The sequence below is a fragment of the Sphaerodactylus townsendi genome, linkage group LG11, assembly GCF_021028975.2.
Source record: "Sphaerodactylus townsendi isolate TG3544 linkage group LG11, MPM_Stown_v2.3, whole genome shotgun sequence".
In the NCBI taxonomy this organism is placed as follows: domain Eukaryota; kingdom Metazoa; phylum Chordata; class Lepidosauria; order Squamata; family Sphaerodactylidae; genus Sphaerodactylus; species Sphaerodactylus townsendi.
Window position 1 is genome coordinate 44593467 of NC_059435.1, and position 25577 is coordinate 44619043.

Genomic DNA, 25577 nt, shown 5'->3' on the forward strand with positions numbered 1-25577 from the left:
AAACGTTCACACACATCGGTGTAATCACTAATATACAAAATAAGTTACTGCAACAAGAATTTCTGAGCTGAACACATTAAATCCTGGAGGACTGAATTCAGTAGTGAATTTTTCTGTTTTCTCCAGGGCCGCTTCTGCACGGAAGCGGAAGCGGCCGGAGTAAAGCTGTGGAAGCTGACACCGACCTGACGGTACAGCTTGGGACCGTTCTCGCATGGACGGTCCCAGAAATTTTGAACCGGGAAGATAGGCGCCGCTGGGCTGCCGTCGCTTGGCAATGGATTCTACCTGGTCTCCAGCCTGTCAGCCGCCGGGCCTGGGGACACGCCTCGTTGCCCTCTTGGCGCCTGCACTTCGCTGCTGCGTCGCAGGGTAGGGCAGGTGTGTCCCCAGGTCCTCCGGCGACTGGCACCGCGAGTGGCCGGGGACAAGGCAAGTAGAAGAGGAGGGAAGTGGGGGAAGCCTGGAAGCCGCTTTCGCCGCTTCGCACGATCATTAGCGCTGCTCCCAGCCAGCGTTCTGCAGGAAAGTAGCGCTTCCAAGCGCGCGACTCTGGAAATGCCAGCTTGCGCTACCGGGTCGGTAATCGTTATCATAGCTCCCTGGGGACGGCGTTTTTGCCGTCCCCAGGGCGTCATAAAATGCCCGTGCGGAAAGGGCCTAGGTTAGATTGTAAGTATTTGGAGAAGTGGGAGTGTTGTGGGCAACAGTGCCCATAAAATAAGTAGAGTCTTAGCTGCTGATATTAAGTGTGGCACCCATGTGAATTTGTCTGTTGGAGGGACTTTGAGTTTTTCCTATTGTGTTATGGTGAATATAGTTATACTGTAATTTATTTTGGTGTAAACTGCTATGCATTGTTATATATTCATGCTATGCATTTATAATTTATATAATTTATAATTTACATATCATTATAATTTACATGTAATTTATAATTGTTTCAGAACATTGGGGGGACAGAACACCATGTTTCATCTTTAGTGAAGACAGTGGTAAGCTATGCTAACAAGTAGAAGCTTTGTATGTAATATGCATATGACAACTAACTATAGTGTGTTTGTCTTTAGACATGGCAGTGCAAAGTGGGATTATGGCATGCGTTTGGGAAAAGTTGTGAAGAAGCATGTAAGAGCGGAATGGATTTACAGCGCTTTCCGTTGACTTCTCCTGAAGGTAAACTTTTTTTCTTCTTGACTTCGTGTTTGGCTCGCCCAGTTAGGAATCTGTTTGTAATATTGTTTTTGCTGCAGTTGGTTTCTTTCTTGCTACAAGATCTTTATTTTGGAGTTCCATGTTCTGATCTACACTATCTTACAGTTTTGGTTGAAATATGGACTATATATGTTTGATGTTCATAACACAATTTGGATATTTGGAAATTGTTGCGTTTATATGTGGCTGATAATGAAATCATATTAATTTGCAACATGATATCTTACTAACTGTTGTTTACCTGGGCCAGCACACATGGTACACATTGTATTGTTTTATTATAAAAGGCTTCACAAATTTATTTGGATACATTGTTTGGGGCTGTGGTACTATTGTGCATAGTTTGCTGTGAGTTCGATCCTATTGTGTAATTTTACATGATTTGATTGTTTCTTTTTTATTGGATGTCCCATCTTGTTGATTATATCAACTCACTTGGTTGTGATCCACCTTAAGTCCCAATGAGAAAGGCTGACTGTAAATAATATAAATAAATACATTTTAAAACATCTTGATATTTAGCCCTAGTCTCACTATGGTGTTCAAGAGAACATAGTGATATTAAAATCCAATACCAAAACCATGCCTTACCTTTTATTAGGACCAAGCAAAATAGCACAACACATTGAGCAAACTTTGGAGTTTTCTAGAACTGTTTATTAAGCCAAATTAAACCAAAAACCAAACAAGCAACAATAGGGTGGAGGAAAAAAACACACAAACAACTTGTTTAGTTCTATTCAGCTGATTAAGATGTGGCTTTAGCAAGAGTGTGAATATGAAAATGCCACTCAAGGTAATGACTACCTCAATTGACTGTATACACTCTTGACAATAAGCTGTCAATTTCACCTGACTTATGACAACCCAATATTTTCTAGGCAAGAAGCATTTAGAAGTAGTTTGTCACCAGAATTTCAGTGCATCTGGATAGCAACTCTGGTATTCCTTCATGGTCTCCAGTCCACATTTTGACAAGGGCCAAACCTGTTAGCTTCTGAGATCTGATGAGATCAGGCTATACTATATTATTCCACTCCACATTCCCATATATACCTTACTCATCTTAAGTCTATCTCCTGAGAATAAATGATATTTAAATTATTTCCATTTCATCTTCTGAAAATAAACTTCTCCTAAGTGAGACTTCCTCACTGATTAACAGGGAGATTAGGAACATTGGGAAGAACTGTTGCTATGGAGTCTGCTTTATTCCCTCTTCTTTTTACAGACCCTGCCCAGCAACAACCTGGAACTTGAACCTTTGCCTGCCCAAAGTTCCACTACCGCTTGACATGGCAGAGACTTAAGATCATGATGACCTGAAAAATCTTTTTTCCTCTTTTTATTTCATAACGTTTAGACTGATAAAAAATTCTGGGGAACTCAAAATCTTGTATACCTGTTATGTATCATTGGGCTAGTTCTAATAAAGGGTATTACATAATATTCTCGGTGCTCTCTGACTGCATAGGTTAGTTAGCACAGCATGTGGAAGGTGATATCAAATTTCCCTTGGGGTTGTGGTGAAGAAGGAGCAAGATGGAAGTCCTCTAGTTGAATCTATTGGATGGTAAACAAGGACCCTTAAAAGCTGAGGACAAAGACAAGAATATAACAGTCCTCATATTAACAATAGTGGAGAATAATTTTACTAGGTGTGTTAAAACAGATCTCTTAAGAAATCTCTTAAGAAATATATTTAATGGCTCAAATGTTTAGGACTACAGCCTGAGCAAAGAGTCAGTTTGTATTAAATGATGGTAATATTGCTTGGTGCAGTTTCCCAGATCTCCTCATCCAGTTGAAATGGCTCTTTCTTCACTGGCTTGAATTCTTGTGTTCTCAAATTAGTTTTTTTTTTTAAAGTCAGTAGTCATATTCGTTCTCTGCAAAATTCAAGATCCAACATTTTTATTAACTTGAATTCACTGGTACCCAAATAACACAATACAGGATGTAAATGTTCAAATTTTCTAGGCACTAACTGATAAAATAAACAAAGTATCTGTGAAACACAGTATCTGTGAAAACCATCTCAGGTGAACTCCAAAATTTTGAAATTGATTGTTACAGCTTTTGTACTTAATAACCGTCATTCTTTTCTAGTTCATCACATACCTCCAAACTCTTTATCAAATACCTCAATCTTAAGACACTGCCCCAATTTTATTGAATATACTTCCTTTTGATGGAATCCCTTGAATCTGTTGTTATTATCGTTGACTTCCATTAAATATGATTCAAGAAGTGGCTGAAGAACTGAAGTTGAATTTCTATACAACAATTTACAATTCACTGGGATGGTGGATAACTGCAAAAGAATAGGGACAGACCAACCTCTTTGGGTAGAGAATTCCAAAGTTTTGGTATTGTGACCAAGAAGACTCTGAGGTTGTCACCTGCCTAATCTCAGATATCACTCAAAGCAGGGCCCCCAAAGATGACCATATTTGTCTAGTAGGTTCATGAGGGAGTAGCCAGTCCTTTGGGTATGTTATTTCTATTGGAAGCTACCTTGAGTTCTGCAAAGAAGAAAGAAGGCTAATAATGTTTTAAATAAATAATAAATAAATTCATCCCATACCATTTAGGGCTTTAAAGGGCAACAGCAGCACCTTGAATTGTACCTAGAAACAAATTGGGAGCCACTGTAGATGGGTCAACATTGGAGAGATATAACCTATTCCAGTTAACATCTTAGCAGAAGTATTCTGCACCAATTGAAAGTTTCCAAACATTTCTCAAGGGTATTCCTATGTATAGTGCATTGTACTAATCAAATCTAGATGGAGCCAGGGCATGCACTGCAGTGGACAGATCTTTTCCACCCAGGAAAAGGCACAAATGGCTAACCAGTTGAAGGTGGTAAAAGACCTTCTGACCACAGTTGCCACTTGCTTATCCAGCAGGAAGCCTGGATTCAAGAGCATCCCCAAATACCTGTTTGTTCAAGGGCAGGCAACTCCATGCAGAATGGGTGACAAATAAAGTCATGCACCAGAATTTTGGCTCACCAGTAGCACTTCCACCTTGTTGGGATTAAACTTCAGTTTATTAGCTCAAATCCACTCCAAGTTATGCAGTGGCTTGGGGATGAATCATAATCAGCAACATAGCGGCACAATTGTGCAGCAGGCTAATGCCAAGGAATTTCAGCATGTTTAAACAATGTATTTCTCTGCTGCTACAGTATGGACTTTATTCTTTTAAAACATTTCCAATATTTGTTCTCTTTGAAGTGTTGGTAACTATGGTAATGAATGTGTCATTGGCATGGATTGGATACTTATTATTATTTTATTATTTATTGAATTTGTTGTACTGCCCAACCAATTTCAGAGTAAAAATTCTACAAACAGCGTTCCCCTAGGTATTGGCAAAAAATGTTTGGTGAAAAACCTCACAAAAGCATGAATAATGTTTTTCTATTTTTGTTTTTACACACAGTGGAGAGAAAAGCAAACGGTGTTCTAACAAATATATCCAGGTAGGTCAGTTCCAAACTTATCTGTCATCTTTTGACAACTCAGCAGTTTTCTCCCCAGACAGGCTGACTAATGCACTGTGATAGGGCCTCTGGAAAAAGAACCCAAGTAATGAAAGTAGAAGAAGATGAAAGGGCAGAATGCCAGAGGGAGAAAAATTCAGTCCACCCAAGTCATAGTTCTTAAAAAAAAAGTTCCACTGTTTTTCTAAAAACACTTAGAAAAAGAGGTAGATACTAGAGAAAATCTTTTTTTTCACATGTAATGTTTTGTGCTAGTTTTATTCTGTTTCCAAATTTGTAGAAATTTAATTTGGAAGGGATCTACAGGGTCATCTAGGCCAGCCCCTACACAATGATCTTCAGTTTTGAATAGTAAGATAGGATTTTCCTTATGTTATGGTGGTAGAATCACCACCCTGAATGTCTGAGCATCCAGTGTGTTTTAAATGTCATGGCAAATCTCACTCTTTGAAGTGAGCAAGCAGAGTGTGGAGTACTGGCCAATGAGCATCAAATTAGTTTTGTTTAAACACTTTTCTCCAATGACTGCCCTCAAGGGAACAAAATTAAACAAGACATGATGAAAACTCAACTTGTTGGGCTTCAAACTGAAAGTGAAATTTACCAGCAAATACTCTTATCATATGACGGAACAAATTTGATCCCCTGCTGCTCTAATTAAATAGCAGAATGCATTTGCAGCATCTAATGATCTGAGTGACTTTAGCTTTGGGTATGACAAAGAGGCAGACACTGAACCATTAAGACAAGGAGAGAAGAGTTACTACAAAACACATTTTTTCCTATGATACCAGAACGGGAGTAATACTGTAACCATTTCATAAATTTTAGAGTGCATGATGTAGAAAACATATTCACAAGTTATCCCATAAGGCTTAGAGCTTCTTAGCATTTAATTCCTTATGCATTTTCCTTTTCTCGTGTTTTTTTTCAGTTTGCCAAATTTTAAAAAGGTTGAAGTTGTTTTTTTCGGATTACACAAAACAGTATTCTGCAACAAACATACCCAGCCTGAATGTTCCCTGAGTTAATTTCATAGCACATAAAGGCAATTGCCATTTAATAAATAGTACAGTGCTGCTTTATGTATGCAGGCCACTTGCAAAATCAGCTCAGGTACTGCAACTCTGGCACTCAACTTGATTTATGATGCATTTGAGTATTCTTTGATGAATGGCAAACTATATGCATCTGTATCTATAGCATGCTGCAGATGACTATGCTCCGTTTCACAGAAAGATGATAGTTTGTGGTTGAGAAAGTTGCATACTTCCACATTAGAATATAGTCCTGGACGAATATAAGAATTATCATTCATTTTTATGCATGGTCTTTGTCAAAACCATTTTGTACATTATCAACATGGTACTTTGATACAAGAGCATTTACGCCAAAATATTTTTTACTTTCAAATGGATGTTTCATGTGGGAGAGGGGCTAGGTAGGCACTAGGACCCAGGTGGAGCATTCTACAACAAAGAAGGTCTCACATGCCTTGTTCTGTGGCAGAGAAATATACAATCTACTGACATCTTTTTGTGGAACAGAGTATAAATGAAACATGCATCATTGCTACAAGAAGTGTGCAAGAAGACTATATAACTGAGGAACAGAAACCAAAAGAGAATGTTATACTGCAATGATTTGACAGATAAATATATTATCTGATGTGATTTTAAACCCAAACATAAAAAAACCAAAGTTGGTTCCATATAAGATAGGACAAAGAACTGATGCAGCTCGTATTTCTTATGCTAAGTAAGGCGGAGTCACAAATTTTTACAGAGGAGAGTTGCATGTTTGGTTTGGTACATACTGTATAAATGATTATTCCTAGATGCCTCATGTGACACATATATGTAGACGAATAGGAATGTCCTTTTGGTATAAACTCCAAGTAATTATATAGCACCACAATAGTTTTTCTATGTTGATATCAATATGTAGAACTTTAGAAAGTACTATATTGGACTCTATTACAACTTTAGACAGGACACTGACATATAAAATAGCATTTACAAAAAAACAGCATTTTTTTCCATCCTGATTGAGAGCAAATATGCACGGTGTAGACTCTAGGATAATGCATAATTACTTAGTGCTCTGTCAGTCATCTTGAGCACATAGTCCTAATGTAGCTGAAGAGTAAGCAAAAAAAATCTGATTCTGGGAAAAACATTAGTCTTGCTTTTCATCAAGCATCATGGCCAATATGGGATTTGAACTATGGATTTAATATGGAAACAAAGTCAGGATACAAAAATAATTTCTGCTTTTATTTCTTTGTCCTTTAGTGTGGCATTTCTAACAAGTAGCACAAGTGCAATAGATAATTTACCTAACAAGCTACCCTTCTTTCCTTTCTACTGCATAGTCAAAAAGTTGATTGTATCAGTGAGGAAATTCCAGAATAGTACTGACAGAACTAAAATAATTCCATTACTGGAGAGAGGCACCAATTCTTATCTTCAATGTGGACATAAGGTAATCTGTGGGAAATATGCAATACATGGCTTGGGAGACAGAGATGTAGTGCTAATAGGTCTTGTGGAAGAAACAGTGCTGAGAATTCTTCAGTAGGATGTTCTTCTGGAAACCACCAGCTAAAGTACCAAAGGTACTATATTTTGCTCTAATGATAAATATGGTGTACTGTGAAAAAAAACTACATTTCATCTATATTCAGGTGATATTTTATTACCATATATTATGCTTTACAAGTTTTATTGAAGGCCATTAAAAGCACTATAAAATTATGCCCTAAACACAAGAAATTAATCACATGATATAACACAGATGACAAAGTGGAACAGAAGAGAAAAAAGCTAAGATAGGATATACAAAAGTAGGTAGTAATACTGATTGCATCTAATTGCTGATTTGCTTGGAATGGAGGAAATAGTTGCGTGGGGCAGGATAATAAATTTATCCTCTCTGAGAAGAACATCTTGGCTTAGATAAACAGTGCACTACCGATACATCAGTTTATAGCTTGTCAGTGCAGCTAATTCAGAAAAACAAGCTGATATTATACCTATAACAAAATTAAACTAGCTTACAATAAGGCAGCACACCAGTTTGTACTGCACCCTTGGCACTTGGTGATAGGATATTTTGGTTTAGCAGAAGCGGCATGATATATACACAAGTCTTGATTTGTTGGATTTTTTTTGTGTATTTTTTCTGAAAAAATGTACATCATCCCTTTGAACCTTTAACTGTTAACATTATTTTCTGTAAAAAACAGACAAAAATATACTACAGAAACTGTTTAAAAACAACAGTACATTAAAAATTCAGGAAGAACCAAGTTACTGCTAATCTATTACATTTAGTGATAGCCAGTCTTAAATACTTTGAGACTAATGGCCCCAAATCATTACACTTTTTTACATCTGTTACTAAAAATACTATTTAATTAAAAGGTATTGTCTTTAATGTTTTTTAAAGTAGTGATAGAGTCCTAATTCTATGAAGTGTTCTACCACCTTTCCCAGAAGTACAAATGGTAAACCAGAGGAAACAAAATTTAACTGCACGATAACACGTGGTGAAAAGAGCAGCAGGAAACCAAGTCTGTGTTCTTAGTATCACTAGCTCTCCAGCAACTTAAATGAACTGACCAACAAACTGTTTCCCCCATTAATACACAGCCATGTCCTTACAACTATTATTTGCTTTTTTGTTTAAGTTTCAAAAACTTCAAGCAGCTGCTTTTTCATGAAAAATGTGACCACCGCCCTGTAAGGCATGGTTTATTTTTTTGTTTCTCTTCTTTTAAAAGAATCTACACTATTTACATTATATATAGGTATGTAATAGACATTTTATATAGTGTAACACTTCAAAATTAATTGGTATAGATTATTCTACAAAGACATTTATAGTGCTTATTACATACAAACTATGTAGCACATAAGAGTATGCAATTATATGAACATATGCACATTTCCACCCTCCTCTGTTTAAACTACTATGAACCACCAAACATTGGTGTCTACAGTTCTAAAACTTCTCAGATAAAACTCCAAACACAATTTTTCAATTTTTTTTTCAAAAAAAGTTTACAACATCCTTTTTTTATTACAAGGATTCTCTTTCTAAATTCAAACTAAAATACATTTTCAGACTCATCTTTTGAACAAAAGACTGTTAAAGTGAATTCACATACATAGATAGCTTTTTTTTCTTTAGAGTGCAATTATCAGGGATATTTAGTATCAGCAGATCCTTTTCCCCATCTCAACAGCTGAAAAGCAGCAGCCAAACAAAACATGACCCTTGGTGTAGAAATCTGTACAAAATTAATTTTAGTACTATTTACTATTGAGACACTGCTTTCTACTGGTTTTTTTAAAAATTAACCTCTCAATACGCATTTTAATGGAAGTTTTTGCATAAAGCAGCCTTGCAGTTTTTAAAAAGACTGTTTAATAAGTACTGTAACACAAGATAAGGCACATGTTTTGTTCATTATTTGAGATTTAGAGATAATCCTGAAGGAATTTTCTCCTACAAGATAATTGTTTTTACCCTGTTCTACCTGAAAAATGCAGAAAAACACAAAACATAATTTCAGTCTTTAACCATGTAAAAACTCACCATACAGAGGATTAACTGAAATTCAAGAAAAGTGAATACTGGCTTAGAATGAATACACTGCTTTTAAAAATAAAATCAAAGTAGCAACTGAACTGTCACAAAGTATAAATGATTAGGTTCAGAGTGATCCCCTTCTATGCTCCTTTCAGAAATAAGGTAGCTAAGTTGTGAGGCACTTAAGGCTAACCATAAATGAGGAATTGATTTGGTTGTACAAAACCAAAATGTTGCATATCAAATTCCTTGCACTGAACTTTCTACTGAAGTGCGACAACCCGAAATCTAATGTAAAAACAGGAGCTGAAAAATAGTAAACAAAGGAAACTAAAGGAAAGAAATTATGCAATAGCATTGAATACTTTACTTGTTCTTCTGTTTGGAACACTGGCTTTATTTTAAAAGCCTTTAAAAGTATAAGAAAACTGTTTTCTTATTCCACACCAAATAAAATTGTCTAAGTGCCTATTTTTTCTTCAAAACAATAAAACCATTTGCCTTATCTTATGTTCTACAATGTGATGCAGTACATAACATTGCACCAGTGCATATTTTCAATTTCTGAAGATTATCGTGCACATTTTAGGCCAAGATTGAAACTCCAACTTCCATTCCTCTTAATATTATGTTTCGGATGATAAAAAAATCCTATATGCATGCATATATGTGCAACCACTTCAAACTCCATTTTGGGTTTTCAATAATCCAACCATGATTTTGCTCTTGAATTACATAAAACCACTGGAAGCCAAATCTGAGAAAGATCTGGATTCTGTTGGATGATGAACAGGCTGAAGATGTGTGCCAGGCTGGGTGCTGACGACATCCAACTGTGGTGGATATGCATCATTCAGGCTTTCTCCATTAAAACTGTTCTGGAACTGAAAATGAGGCAAGACTTTATTATACAGAAATGGTTTCCTAATAAAAAACTAAATATACACAACCAAGCTAAGTAAACAATTTACTTTTTACTACTCAACTAGCGATTTCACTACTCATTTCACTACTCAACCAGTAATTGCAAAGTTCCTGCAAATATGTTACGAAGACTCTTAGATCTTTGTATTCCATAGAATGTCATCCCAAAGCTTTTCCCCAACTGTCCTCTCATTGAGGCAGATTTTAGGGAAACCCAGAAGACTGGTGCAGGGAGAGGAAACTGAAATAATTCTGTTTGCACATTATACATTGTGAATGGCCCTTTGGCTCCCAGTCCCTATAGAGTACAGTGTTTGTTGTGAAAGGGGAAGGGAAAGGAGTTTGTGAGCCCCTTTGAGTCTCCTATAGGAGAGAAAGGGGGGATATAAATCCAACTCTTCTTCTTCTTGATGTGTAACTTGGCAACCTATTCACAGCTTGTGTGTTTTACTACCAAACCAATATTGCTGTTTTTTGAACTGGTGTCTGGTGATCACTGAGAGTCCCCCAAGGGGTCAGAAAGTCCTCTGTAAAGGCGGAGATTGAGCCCCTCTATGTTTTCTAGGAATGGAAATAGGGAAAGAGTAAGCTTCTCCTTCCTTCAAAGGGCAGAAGTTCTCTGAGCCATTGCAGCATGGAGTCACCTGGCTTTTATACTGGTCGCTGACCATGAATTAATTATCTTATCACCTAGCTTTCAACATTACCACAGAACAATACCAAGAAAATACATTGACTGGTTACTGGAATCCAAAAGCTCACACCTAGAACTCTAATTAGCTGAGTGGTATCCAGAAAGCAATTTGGTCATCAAAGTTATTTCAGGAATAAATTTAAACTGGGTTTTCACGCTTTTTCAGTACAAAGGATTTTATCATAGAAATATTACTCTGCATTTCTAGACAATTAAAGTCAATGGTGGTTTTCAGCTGAATACTGAAAGTTTGAGTGCTGTACAATGCTGGTATTTTTTCTATTTCTATGATCAGATCTGAAAGTTTTTAAAGGTCCCTTCCAAACCCTATTCAGCCAGCCTCTGGGTAGAAGTTATTAACCATTACTCCCCCCCCCCCCAAAAAAAAATTAGGTTTTAGGTTCACTGGATTGTAAATATCAGCAAGCCAGTATAATAAAACACTACAAATGACGTTTTACAATGAAATACTAAACAACTCAATGGTACTTGGGTGCTTTGTGGTTTCCGGGCTGTATGGCCGCTATGGCGTTCTGCTACTACTGACCATACAGCCCGAGAATACACAGCACCAGTATTCGATCTCCGCTGTGAAGCCTTACGACCAATACACTCAATGGTACACTTGTATATTTCCTCAAGGTTTCAAGTTTACTTTAACCCAGTCAAAATATAACAAGGGTTGTCTTAGTGTTCTGCAGAAAAGGCAAGTATCTTATAGCTGATAAGCCATCTGGATTCTTACATAAACACTTGCTTTACACTGAAAGCATCATATTTTCTTCTGAAGCATTTGTATAAGTCTTCCATGAACATATGTTCTGCTAATATTATGAGGGTGCACTGTACTTAGATTTGATGAGAAGCATAAATCCATAAGCAATAGTACATTATGTAGTCAAAATTAAACAGGAACCTTGAAAGGCTTTCTTTAGTCATGACAGTACGTATTTCTCAAATACATTTTATTTGAAGCTTTAACCAAATTGTCTGTGTATTCTGTCTTCCTTTGACATTACATAAGCAAAATTAATATTGATGAGAAAAACATACTACTATTTTGCATTTGTCCCTTAAAAGCTGATAAGCACAGCATACAGAGACACCGATGTAAAGTCATGGAAAAGAATTTAATTTGACAGTAATAAAACAACACCTCCACATTTGGAGGACAAAGAAATGAGATCTACTTCTGACAGTATGTAATCAAAAACTCAGTAGATTTCCTCCAAACTTCACCACAGCCCCCTCCCTTATTTCGTCTTCCATTTCCCTTTAGTTATCATAGGCGTGAAAGCGATTCCATTCTAAAAAAGGGCCATTTGCTACTATATGCCAAGCATTATTTTGAGAATAGCTTTTCTATTAAACAGATAAGTAAAGTAATTTTTATTAAGTCTTCCACCATTTTTTGGCGGCCGGGGGGGGGGGGGGGGGGGGATATAGCTGTGAATCTAGACCTCTTAATCAGCCCTGTCAAAGATCTGAAATTTTCTTCTCCTAGTTATAGAGAAAAAAATATGGAGAAATCTGATACTTCATTGAAATACCTCCAAGCAAGTTCTTAGTCTGAACTTGCATGATCTCATCTTAAGGGACGTGGACCTGAGGTAGGGGTAGGGAGGCTGCATCGGAAACAGAACTCCTGTCCAATTGAAGGGGACAGACCAAGTTTGTATAAATTATGAAAACAAAGGCAGCAACCTAGTCTCGTAGATTAAGTACTTTGGCTGAAAACTTATTTTAAGGTCTAGTTTAGTTACTTCTGACAATACATGTCGCTCAGGCTGAGCCAGTGTGATCACAGCAAATTAAAACCACAATAGCTGGTTTGGCAAAAGGCAATCTTAGCACCCATAAAGAAATAATGAACAATTCTGAACAATATCCAGTTATAAGAGGCAGATCTAGGCACCAAATTTTCATCTTCTGGGGGTAACTTGGGATGTTTTGAAGAGAGGTATTACAAATTTCACACAAATCAGAACTAAGTTGTTTTTTTTAAGACTTTAGCTTGTCCTTTTTTCTTGACCCAGAGCTCTGGCACCAGTTCTAAAAATTTTTTCCAGACCATTAAGGGCTATTCAGGTAAGGACAAAAGAAGAAACCACTCAGCAAAGTGAGAAGGGAGGGGGGCATGATATCTGGTATACAGAAACTAGCTGTGGAATGATAAAAAGGAAACTATCTTAGGAACAACTATGGGCCTTCAAAGGTGAGGTAAAAAAGGGAAAACTCAATTAGTAGGACATAAAAGTTTTCATAAGATGCGATCATCAACACCCAACCATCAATAGGGGAAGGAAAGCTGTACAGCAGTCTTACATGGGTCACACTAAGCCATGTGCATTTTGTAAATACAGCCAAGGCATAATCCCAAATAAGAAACATTGGAATTCCACCCCCAATAGCAAAGAAACTCAGGGTAGTGAGATCTGTTAATACGGCAGCCAAGCTAAAGGTCTGAACATAGGCCTTTTCAGGTTCCCTACTTAACACATATGAATCATTCACACTAGCACCCAGGGGAAGAAGGTGGGGAAAAATTGGGTCTGAGCCCATGAAGTGACATAGATGTGAAAATAATTACAGGAAATCTGTAAGTGATAGACAAGGCAGCAGACCACCGAGTTCTTCTCTTTCTCTTGTGATAATAATAAATTTAAAGGATTTTTGACAAGTCCAATCACCAGAGACTTGAGATGCCAAGGATGGAAACTGGCAACTTCAGTATGGAAAAAAATGTGTGTACAACTCTGAAAAATGTGTGTACAACTCTGAAGCAGGTGAAGATGAGGCAATTCTTAAGGATCTGACAGCAAGCCTGTTACTCCCACAGAGTCTTATCAAATGAACCTGTGGAATCAACCTGGACCTCTCTTTTCTTTTAAACACTAATTCTTAGCATGGACTAGGGCAGTCTAAAAAGAGTGACCCAGATTAAAGGCACAGACATACACCAAAAGCATAAGCTGTGATATGCATGGGTATCAGTAAAAGTTCATTAATTTGACAAAAAATGTACCACAAAATGAATGTTAGTGTCACTGAACTCTTATTACACACAGAGACAAACTCTCATTGGAGACACTAAATGGCCTCAATTTACCACGATGGGGCAAAAATTGTGTGTAAAGCTCCCTTCAAGGGGATAATAAAAGGACCACACTGACCTGTTTATCAGCAGTCTAAAGGGAAAGTTTGGCAAAGAAATTCCAACTCCCACCAAGGTTAACAGTTTACAGCATTCACACTGTGCAGTGGATGAATCAGATATGAAGCGTGTTTAATATGCAGGCCATTAACAACAAATGATCACTTGAAGCAAACCTATATTGCTGAAGTAGCAGAGGCTGCAGCAGCAACCAATTTAATGAGAGTTTGCATATCACAGACTTCATCCAATGGGGCACCTGTTTTGAGTAGAAATGTAACATGTCCTTCAAAAAATTGGTATGGAGTTTATTTGTACTCCATCTTACTCCTCAGTATGGCCTCAAAATGGCTTATAACATTTTGCATTTTTCCACTCATCCCCACCAGAACACTGAGAGGCAGGTTAGGTTGAGAGAATGCAACAGTCCCAAGGTAAAATTTTCAGGCAGAACGGCATTCGAACCTGGGTCTCCTAAATCCTGACCTAGTCCAACACTCTAACCAGTGGTGGGATTCAAATAATTTAACCACTGGTTCCAGTGGTGGGATTCAAATTTAACAACTGGTTGTTTACAAGCACCATTTTAACAACTGGTTCTGCTGAAGTGGTGCGAACCTGCTGAATCCCACCACTGACTCTAACCACTATACCACTCTGGCTTTCATTCCAAATGGTGTCACACAGGATTGACTGCAAAGGCAATCTGAACCCAGCTGAAATAAGAATGCTCTTTCAGAAGATGCTGTGAGATTGAGGAGAGTCAGTGTCATTCCCTGGTAGGAAGAAGGGAGTGTGGACATACATTTAACAGAAGGGGAAAATTGCCTACAGAAGGACTGGGCTTAGCGATAGAGGTTTATCATTGCTACTGCAACAACAGAAACAGCCAAGGAGTCTCAAACCATTGCTGATGGTCCCAAAGTCTACCATGGAACTGAGAGGAAAAGCAAACTGCTTAGGCTTCCCTCCAAAAAGCATACTTGCTGAGCTGTTCTGAGTTTTCCGTGGAGATGGCAACTGCAAGCCTTGCCTTGGCTTGAAACAGCACCTGTGCTGAAAGTCCCTGAGGATTAAGATCAGTACTGTCAGATTGAAGCAAGGTGGTGGAACCGAGGCTGCAGCATCACTATGACAGCTTTTAGAACTAGGCATTAACAGGAGGATTCAAAGCTGAGGTCAACAGAGAATCTGTTCTGACCTTGGAATCTAGGCAGTTCCAGGACAGTGACTCATACCTTTTGCTATGCCTGGTAGGGGAGGTGGGCATTTGGCTAAACAAAACAGAATCCCAACCCCAGTACCATGTTGATATTCTGTTTTTTTTCTGTCCTGAAAAAAAGCGCGTGTAGGAAAAGTGGATCCTGAAAAAAATTTTCAGCATTTTTCAGGTCGCTTTGGCCTTTAAAAAAAGAGAAAGCAAATCCCTCTCCTCCCTCCTTTATCTGGTGCCTGGAAAGGTCCACTGTTGAACTGCAGGTGCTGCATCCAATTCCCTGTGGACTTTGCAGGCAGCACCAGCAGTTGAATGCACCTGAGCCTCTAAACTTCACGTTGGTCTTGGAAGCAGTAGGTGGTGCAGGTTCAGTTCTGCGGCACCTGCTGCCTCCCAGATCTACATGCAGTCTGGAGACAGGAAGATTTTTCTGATTTTGGTTTAATAGCCTTTTTTTTTAAAGGCCAAAAATGGATAAGGTTTTTCAAAAAAAAATCCAGTTATATTAAACCTGAATCCAAAATATATTCAGGTAGTGCTAAACTGGAAAGGGATGAGTGCCTTTATACTGGCCATCATGCAGACAAAGATTTGTAGAGAACAGCCCTTATAAAATCCAAGGGTATACCAATCCCCACCTCCAGGATTTTCAACGGAGAGTGGCCAAAGCGGGAAAGAATTCCTTCAGACAGGAAGGCTGTAACCAAAGATTTTAAAAAGAGCCATTCTTGATCTGTGGCTCAGAAACATTTCCAGGTTTCTCCCCTCAGAACTACCACAGCCATGAAGGGGAAAAGACCAGTGAATTGGAGGGTCTGTCAGATCACACTTCTTCAGGGAGGGTACCGCTGGTTCCAGGCTTGATGGTCACCCAAAGCCTTTAAAAAAAGACCTTTTGATTCAAGCTCCATCAAATCATGCCTTCAGGGTAAACTGGTGACACAAAGAGAAGGCAATGTTTATCAGCACCATTTTAAAGCCACAGCTGCCACAATACTGAGGATGTCCTTTTTGAGCCATAATAACAAAGCGTAAAGTCAGAAGCGTTTCTTCTATAAATGTAGTTTATTCCTTTACTAGAACGACTACTGATGACCCAAAACAAACAAAAAACACACCCTTTTCAGGAGAAATAAGTCTCCTCTGCCTCCAATGACGAACTGGAGGGAAAAACAAAACAGCAATGGAGATCTTCTCTTCATTGCAGCAAAAACAAAACTGAATGAACAGCGCTCCTTCCCGTACCATGTGAAAGTATTGGTAGGAAAGCAAAAGAGGAAAGAGAGGAGCTCCCAGTCCACTAGAAAGCTTTGGAAAACTTTTCCATAGTTGGCCTGCGCACAGAAGCCATGACGATTATTGCTTTAGAGCCGTGGTGGCGAACCTTTGGCACTCCAGATGTTATGGACTACAATTCCCATCAGCCCCTGCCAACCCATTGATTGTCCATGCTGGCAGGGGCTGATGACAAAATTATGATCCACTAACATCTGGAAGCATCAAAAGGTTCGCCTCCTACTGTTTTTTAGAGAGAATAGCTGTCAAGTCTTCATGACCCTCCAGATGTTATGGACTACAGCATGCTGGCAGGGGATGATGGGAACTGTAGTCCATAACATCTGGAGGGCTGCAAGTTTTATACCTGTGCTTTAGAGACTCTCCATGCAGAAGGAGAAAACTCCCCTCTACCATACAGACAAAGGATTTTTCAGGCTGCCTCATTTTTAAAACCCCACATTTTTATTGCCCTAAATTTCATCGCTAACATCCTTCTACTCCTTAGTCTCAGCCAAAAGAGTATTAGAAGTTACCCCTCAGCCCACTTGTTATAGCAGGCTTGGGACTCATTCAGCTACCCAGTTTCAGCTCCTGGGTAATTCCATGGTTGGCCTCTTGCTTCTTTTTTCCACAGACCTGCACTTTCTTCCCTATCTTGTCAGTTTCAGCTCCGGAGGCTGCTTTAGTGTAGCTGAGGACAAACTTCCCTCCCTTCTCTCTGAGATCAGGCTTGCATGTCTTGTTTTTCTCCCTTTTAAGTTTTACTCCCCAGTTGGCAGGTACTTCTTTTTGAGGGAAAGATTCTGTGTGATATTCATCACCGCACATTTCCCCTTATGTAACCTCAAATTTTTTAGGCAAATTGCTTAATTTGGTCTTTTTTGTTAATTACATTTTAAAATTTGGTTCAATTGCTTATTCCCCTTCATTCTTTCAATTGTTGGAATGAATTTGGACCTTGATATACACAGGCTAGATCCTTTATTATTACTTTTAATTTTTCTCTTTGTCAAAGGCACTCAAAATAACTGTGTTTGCTCTATGTTAACAGGACCATCACATGTAGACCAGTTTAAGCAATAGTTAAAAAGCTCCACTGAAGAAACAGCTACCTTTCTGTCATGGCAGCACATTGTGTAATGATTAATAGTTCTTCCGCTCTTGAAATAACTGCCCTCCTGTGTAGCTAGGAAAGGATCTCTCTCTCTCATATTTTCCTTTGTAACAAAAATAATGCAAGATGTACCATTCCACCACTTCATCTGAATCAATCGTTTCCCTTCTTGTAATGGGACTCTAAAGCTGAAAGCTTTTTAAAGTTCACTTCCGGCCCCATAAAGAACAAATCCAAGTGGTGACAGCAGCACTTCTGCATCAAAAAACATCAGTAGGTGGGCTCGAAAGTGATTATAAATTATTGTGACCACCCAAAATGCAGACAGTTCAGCTTCATTAAATACGCTCTGCAGTGCAATGTTAACTTAAACATTAATGATCACATCACTCTAATTAGATGCATTACAGAGACATAATAAGACATCAGTGGCAGATGAACACAGAAAGCACCAGATTCTTCCAATGCAAACTAACAGTATACTTTCTAATAAAAAATGGGCTCCAGGAAGAGCTTTCCAGCCTCAAAATCTGTGGTTCAGAATGATTAATAGCATAAAACACAGGCAAGAAGAGGGCAGCCAAGTGCTATACATGCACACTCTCCAAATTGTGCTGAAGTCTGCCTATTCAACTCTTAGTTGTTAACCTTTACAATAAGATATGCAAGCCATACAACCATGACCTGAGTTTTAACGTAAGCTCAATGACACAGCATTACATTACTATTCCATTACTATGATAATTATTTAGATAGTTTGATCAGCGCCTGCGATAAAGGAGAAGTTGTCAGAGACAACAGGAGTTGAGATACTCTCAGGAATTCCAATTATTTCATGGTAATCACAGTTCAGATAAAGACGGAGGCTGCATCCAGATGTCAGAAACAGAGGTTTGCTGATAATGGACACAAACCTGGCTTCTTCTTGTGCTTCTGCACTTTCCCCTCTCCTTTCCTTTCACATGTTGAGAGTGACTAAACAGTTCCTGTTTTCAGAAGTGTTCAATCTAATTCCAATTTGTCATGATGTCCAAATGTGGATGCTGAACAAGCGAGAGTTAACAGTGACATTTTTTGCAATTAAAAAATCGTCAGCTGCTCTCCAAATGTAAGGGGAAAGTGAAGCGGGCTTAGAAGCCAGGCTCTATCGTAAATATAGGACTAGGGCTAGAGAAACGAGTTTTTAAATCACTGTAGTAAAGTAAAAAAATAAATAACCTGAAACCTAAGCTTATATTTTGTTCAGGGTTTAGGCATCACTGAACCCACAAGGACTCCAAGATTTCACTCGTGTTTTTCTTTCTCATGGTTTTATTTTATTTTATAGGTGACACTGGCTGACTTGTTTTCTTTTTAAATTTTGTAGCTTTTCCACCATCCTACTCAGACACGGCATGCCCACTGAATGTGGTGGCTCAAAAATGAACACATGGAACACAAGTTTCTCAATAATAAGCTGAAAACAAAACATCATATGTGATAGTTTTCAAGCATGATTAATTCTAAGTGTTTCTTGATCTGAACCAATAATGATTACTGTGAAGTCCAATTTCATTGAAATAAGAGAAATTTGTTTGCTCAATTGATAGTTGTTATATATAGGAAGATAACTATGCACTATGACCCAGTCCAGAGCAAGCAAGAAAGATCCCTAAAGGCTCAACACAGTTCTGTTCCATTCCTATTCCTATAACTGGCAAGAACATGAGAAGAAATATTCATTGAGAAAGAGAATTTAGATTTGTATTCCAAGATAAGCAAGAGATCTGATGCAGAATGGCAAACTAAGGAAAAGACCTACAAGGAAATTCTACATCATATAAACTTTATTTAGTGACTTGGCCAACTAAGAATGAAGAGCGCTAGAAACACTCTTCGAAGATACTCTGGGAGAAGTCATCACTCGTGAAACTGCCTAAAAGTAACAGTAAGCTGCAGAAAACAACCTCATTGCACTGTCTAATTAAGCAGCACCAGGCTGGAGGAGGCCGAGAACTACAGTTAGAGAGAAAAGTAATCACTTGAAGGTAGCCACTGCTGCATTCCAAACAAAAAAATGTGAAACATTACAAAGACTGAACTACAGTTCTAACTACATAATCTATACTAAAAGCAACAAGCTGCTACTACTTCAGTATTGACTTTTTGTCCAAAGCAACCAATTCTTTCTTTGTACACTAGCTGTTACCAAAAGGAAGTCACACGGGTTTCCTCCATCGTCTGTTGTACGGAAATGTTAACAAGATTAAAGGCTAAAATAGCCTGAGATCACAATATCAACACAGCTCTATAGCAGAAGGTATTATGCTTTCTGGTGTCTAACCTAAAACTTGTTGCTGTAGCCAGTAAAAATACTAATGTTGCACTTTACATTCAAACTGAAGTTCTTAAGCATACCTTTTTCATGGGTCTGACACTAATATGGAGTATTAATAAGATAACGTGAACACATTTTCATGCAATCTTCTGAATCGTTAGTAGTTTAATGTTACATTGAAAAGCATCAGAAATAAGTTTCTGGAACAACCCTATCCTGTATCCTAAATATAAACAAAGTCTGTGCAAGAAATGAAATATTTCCAGCAAAAAAACAAAACAATTTTTTGCCTTCCCTCAACTCCATAAATGTCTTTAGAATGCCCCCTTCCCCTTACAATTTTAAGTACCTGCAGTTCTAAGGATACTAAAATGGTGTGGGTGGTGGGGAGCAGATAACCAACGACAGTTCATTTGTACAATGCAGAGCATATGAGAAATTGTTATCTATAGAAAGTGCCTTTGACCCAATCAAATGCCAGAAGATTATTTTAACAGTTCAAATGCCATACCTTGCTTAGCAATGTCTGCTGTTCTGACACGACAGGATTATACTGCATTTGTTCTGTGCAGTCCGTTTGCATTTCAGAAACACACTGGTACATTGATACAGCACCAGCATAGCACGTCTGAGGAGTTACTATAACTGGTTGAGAATTTACTCCACAATCTTGACTTTCAGGGACTTGCTGCAAACAACTGAGAAAATCCTCCAAGCCAGAAGAACTTGAATACGCTGATCTGTCAAAACTTCCCACTGGGAAATCTATCTGTGCAAAATCTGAAACCTGGGACACGTTCGTGGGGTGTTTGTATGGAATGAATTCTTGCCTGCATGCATACGTCGCAGTGTTGACTTCAGACTTGTAAGGGAACTCCTGAGTTAATTCTTGCATGCCAGAAAAGACACATGGGTGTGACTGTTGCTGTGAAGCATTAAGAGACATGCTGCTGACTGAGTTCCAATTTGTGAACATCTCGCTGACCTGCATGTGGTTCATCTTCTGACACAGCTGCCTTTGTTCTGCCAAAGGTGGGTGTTGCTCCAACTGTTGCTGCATTAAGCAGCTTGAGTTCTGAACCATGGGCTGTTGTTGCTGGCACCCTGAATACAAAAGGTCACTCTTATTTAAGGAATCCTGAACGTAGGTCAAGATTTCATCAGTAATGTCAATGTCTCTAATATCATCCATACCAGAAAGTTCATTTTTAAAAAATTCTTCATCCTGCTGAAAACATTTTATATCTTCAAAATCAATGCCTAGTGTCTTCATGATGTTATACAGCTCACTGTTTTTGCTATCTTGAAAGAGCCCCACGCTGTCGTCAGGGAGCATCAAGTTATTGTTCTGTGGACACACAGTTTGTTCTTGTTTGAGAATGCTGCTATTTCCCATTGGCAAAACATTATCCTGCCAACCACTGGCGATGGCATTACTCAGTTCATCCCTGGCATCTGTAAAAATGTTCTTCCCAAAAGGAATTTTATCTGAAGCAGGCGGACAGCGGTACACAGATTCATCCTGCTGCATCATTGCACCCAAAAGTGAACTGGGATCAACAGACTCTTTGGGTTGTGTAGCCTTGGAAGCTGCTCCTTTTCCAAAGCTGCTTTTAGCCTTTGCTTGAGAAGAATCCATTAAGCCAAGCTGAGGAAATGATACTTCATATAAGACGGCCTCACCTGTAGCGAACATGAAGGGCAGCTTCATGTTTCGCTTCCGTAAGTGCTCTGACCCTTCTTCTTCTCTAAATGGCAGAACACGAAAGGTAGAAAGTTTACCATAATTGCAATATAGAAACAGATTTTTAAAAACAATCCTCAACAGGTAAGATATTTTACATATAGGCCATTTATGTACTTCTGGTCCGCCCCTCACTGAGTTACATTCCCTTTGGGTCAGATTCTTGGTTGCACACACGTTTTTCTCCTCCCAAATTCACTGCACCATAGATCAGAGAAGCCCCACAGCTTCCAAAAAGGTGACTTTTCTTTTTTTCTTTGCTGAGAAAGCAAAGATATTTTGTGTGTATTCATCTCACATTGGCTTTGTTTATCCCTTCCGCCTTCCCTCACCCACCCCATAGCAGTTCTCTTGGCCAGAAGCAGGCTGAAGGGATGTTTGTTTGTCTCCTCAGAGGAAAACAAGTGTTAGGGAAAGGAAGTGGTGGGCAAGGAAACCACTCAACAGAAGCTCCTCCCTCTCTCAGTCAGCAGAGAGGCCAGAAGGATTTTTTTGCTTGTCTTTAGATAAAAAATTAAAAAGGTAGGGGGGGAAAGCATCAGGCAAGGAAAATGGCAGCTGGGAAAGCTTCACAGAAGGAGAATCCCGTTTCAACTAAAACCTGTGAGAAAAACCCACTGTGAAGAAAAAAGCCACCAGGTTAGTACTGCATGCACAATAGGCTGTAGTTTACATATTATGTTAAATTAGTAATGAAAACCTAAATAATAAATTTTATTTTCAAACTATTTTACTAGGGGATCATAAGATTTGTTCCATGAGCTTTCTACAGCACAAGAACCTTTCTCCTAGTGGAAGCAGCTTGCTTGTCTGAGCAATGCTCCTGTTCATTGTTAAAAGCTTTCATGGACAGAATCAATCAGATGTTGTGAGTTGTCCGAGCTGCATGGCTCAGGTCTGATAGTTTTTGCTCCTAACTTTGTGCCATTACAAGCAACTACCAGACCATGGCCACACAGTCTGGAAAGCCCACAACAGCCAATGCTCTTCTGTTACTGAAATAAAACCTTCAGATCCAATCAATTATTACTATATTTTGACGTCCTTGTTTGCTAGGGATGCTCAGACATTTGCCAGTTCAGCTTTGTATTACTTTGCTAATTTTTTTTGTTAATTAACTTTTTGTTCCAAATCCAAATCCAACTTTTTGCAAATTTGTGGTGACCAGGTGATCAGTTAATCAATGGGGTATTTGGCTGTTTGCAATCTGTTTTATATATTTGTAGGAACAGGCTATCTGCAGCCATCAGATGCTGACTCCCAGCTGGTAAGGGATCCCTCCTTGTAGGATTATAATGTTGTGATAAGAGGTCTATCAAGTCCTCTGCATTAGTAGCTTTCATCGAACAGAGCCTCTAGCTCTTCTCATCCTGGAGATATGCCTTTCAAGTAACAAAACCAGGGAATTCTGTCTGACAGGCATATGGTTATAATGCCATAACCCTATGTCAATTGATGTTTTTAAAAAAATCAAAAAGTCCCCCTTGGTATGTATGAGGGAATGGGGTGGGGAAAAGCAGGGAAAGCTGCCACGTGGAACCCCTGTTCCTGCTGTCTGATATTAGCAGCCACAGTGGAGAAATCAAATACGCTCTTCTTCCTGTGAAAAGCACCTATGGTAAAAATTGACTGGAAATTTAGGGTCTACCAAACCTGTCTTGAAGAATACTTACGTCAGAGGTCTCTGGGTGGCAATAATATAATCTGGTCTTCCATTTTTGTAAACGAGCCGTGCATTTGCTTGAACCCACGCCCATCGATTTTCTTTGGTAAGAAGTCTAAATACAGTCATACCACTTTCTCCGGTCTTTATCACTAAAATCAGAAGTGTCAAATACTGTCAATTTTTTCCCCAAGCTGACTTTACAGCTTTATACAGAAAATGTATATAGAAAAGTGTGTGTTGCAGAATCATAGGTATGTACAGCATTTTGTAATTTAAGAGAAAATAATTATACAAACTCGCAAATTAGTTACAACTACATTAAGCCTTTTGGAGAGGTGATAATTAAATAGGAGCTGATCATTTACCACTGTAACGGCAATCTCCCTTTTTCTGAGAGAAGTCTTTTTGGCTTTTATTAAGACAAAGAACATCAATACATCTTCTAAAGGGAGGAGAGCCTTGCCAAACATTATATAGGTCAAGGAAAAAGCACACCCTTTCAATGGAAATGTATACACTGAAATAAAGCTTCTGACAAAAAAAATCCCAACTATATCAAGGTCAGAGTACAACCTAAATTTAGACTTGGCAAAAATCTCTCAAAAGTAGTCGATCAGCTTGAGAGAACTGCTGAACTAGCAGCAAGAGAGAGGCAGACGAAATACAAAGGGTGAGAAGTGACAGGGACACGGAGATTAAAGCTAAAGGGATCCACATTAGAATATTAAAATAGTGCATATTCCAACATTAGCTTAATGTTTAGTTGGAAGAAAGTTCTGCAGAAAAGCTTTTTTTAAAAAAGAGAATAATTTAAGATAAATTTCAAAATTTATCTTGGCAAAGATTCTTCTGCTTTATAGGTTAGCACCACATTTCTTACTTCGGACGTGATTCTCAGCACAATAAAGCATATCAGCAGCATGGATAAACTGATATCCTGTTCCCCTCATGCACAGTTCTGCTTCAGTGTAACCCAGCACAATTCGCCCTCTGTAAAAAATAATAATAATAATAATTTATGTTTTCATGACATCTTTCACAATGGTTCGCACTAACCCCCCCCCCCCCAATGATTTTAAATATAATAGAAACAGTTGTAATCCAAACGGAGCAAGCAAAGAACAAATACCTGAATGTCATCCAAAATGAATATCTCTTACTTCCTTTCCAGAAAGATCAAGGGATCATCCTAACTACAGTAACACAATACACCATATGGGAGACAACAAGATACAAATGTTACAATCATGCCCTATTCTAAAACATTTGGATACCTAAAAATGAGATCAAAGCTTTTTTAAAATCAACAATAATTCTCTGGTGCCAGATCTGCTTCTACTAAACACAAATCCAGGTGGTAACACTCACATGAGACATAATTAATCAATGACATGGTGCACTTACTTTGCATCACATCCCAAAGGCGTGAAGTCCAGTTTGTGCTTTGTTCGGAAGATGAAGTTTTTGGTACGGATTTCAAGGATGGATGGAGGTTGAAGAGGGGTGGCTACAGCAAACAAAGCCAGCTGAGGAGATATAGCACCTCCATCTTTACCCTTCTTGTTCTGACCGTGAAGAAACTTTAATCTCCCTTGAAAATTCATGGCCTTCAGAAAAAGAAAACCAGTTGTATCTATATGGTACACTTCTCTCTGCTCGTCTCACACATTTACTTAGCTGGGTCGATTACGGAGAAGCGATGCCACTATAATATTAGATTTCATTCAAAAATGAATCAATGATTATTTTACTGCTGCAACAATAGCGCTGAAGTTTACTGAACTTCACATTGAATTCACATTTTAAAAGTAAATAGAGATGGAGGAAAGCCATGGTATTGCGAACTCCCTACTGTCGAGTCCATAACTAACTGTTTAATCCAAAACCACTTTTTGTCCAAGAGATTGCATGCCTCATCCTTTTATCCTCAGAACAAACCTGTACTGTAGGTAGAGGTTGACAGACACTGACCGGCCCAAGGCCACTCAATTAGCTTTGGGCATACACAAGGATGGGAAAGAATCCCAATCTTAGTGAGTGTGTGTATAATTTTACACCCAGACAGCACTTTTTCCTGATATGTCTAGAATATTTTATCCTACATAAGGAGCTCTGGCAGGGTACATAGTTCCCCTTCTTCGTTTTATG

General features: G+C 38.5%; 1 protein-coding gene across 2 annotated transcripts in view; it reads right to left on the reverse strand.

Annotated features, from left to right (window-relative positions):
• Positions 1-1857: 1857 nt before the first annotated feature.
• AHR (aryl hydrocarbon receptor) overlaps positions 1858-25577 on the reverse strand; it is a 57328-nt gene continuing 33608 nt past the window's right edge. The window contains exons 7-11 of one of the 2 annotated variants that reach the window (XM_048510659.1): positions 24834-25036; positions 24310-24419; positions 23437-23578; positions 20531-21767; positions 1858-3104 (exon numbers count right to left, since the gene is read on the reverse strand). In XM_048510659.1, coding sequence (XP_048366616.1) covers positions 3066-3104; positions 20531-21767; positions 23437-23578; positions 24310-24419; positions 24834-25036 — 1731 coding nt within the window. In that variant the 3' untranslated portion in view covers positions 1858-3065. Of the gene's footprint in view, positions 3105-7403; positions 10207-20530; positions 21768-23436; positions 23579-24309; positions 24420-24833; positions 25037-25577 lie in introns of those variants that run through there. The other variant, XM_048510658.1, reaches the window with a different exon arrangement.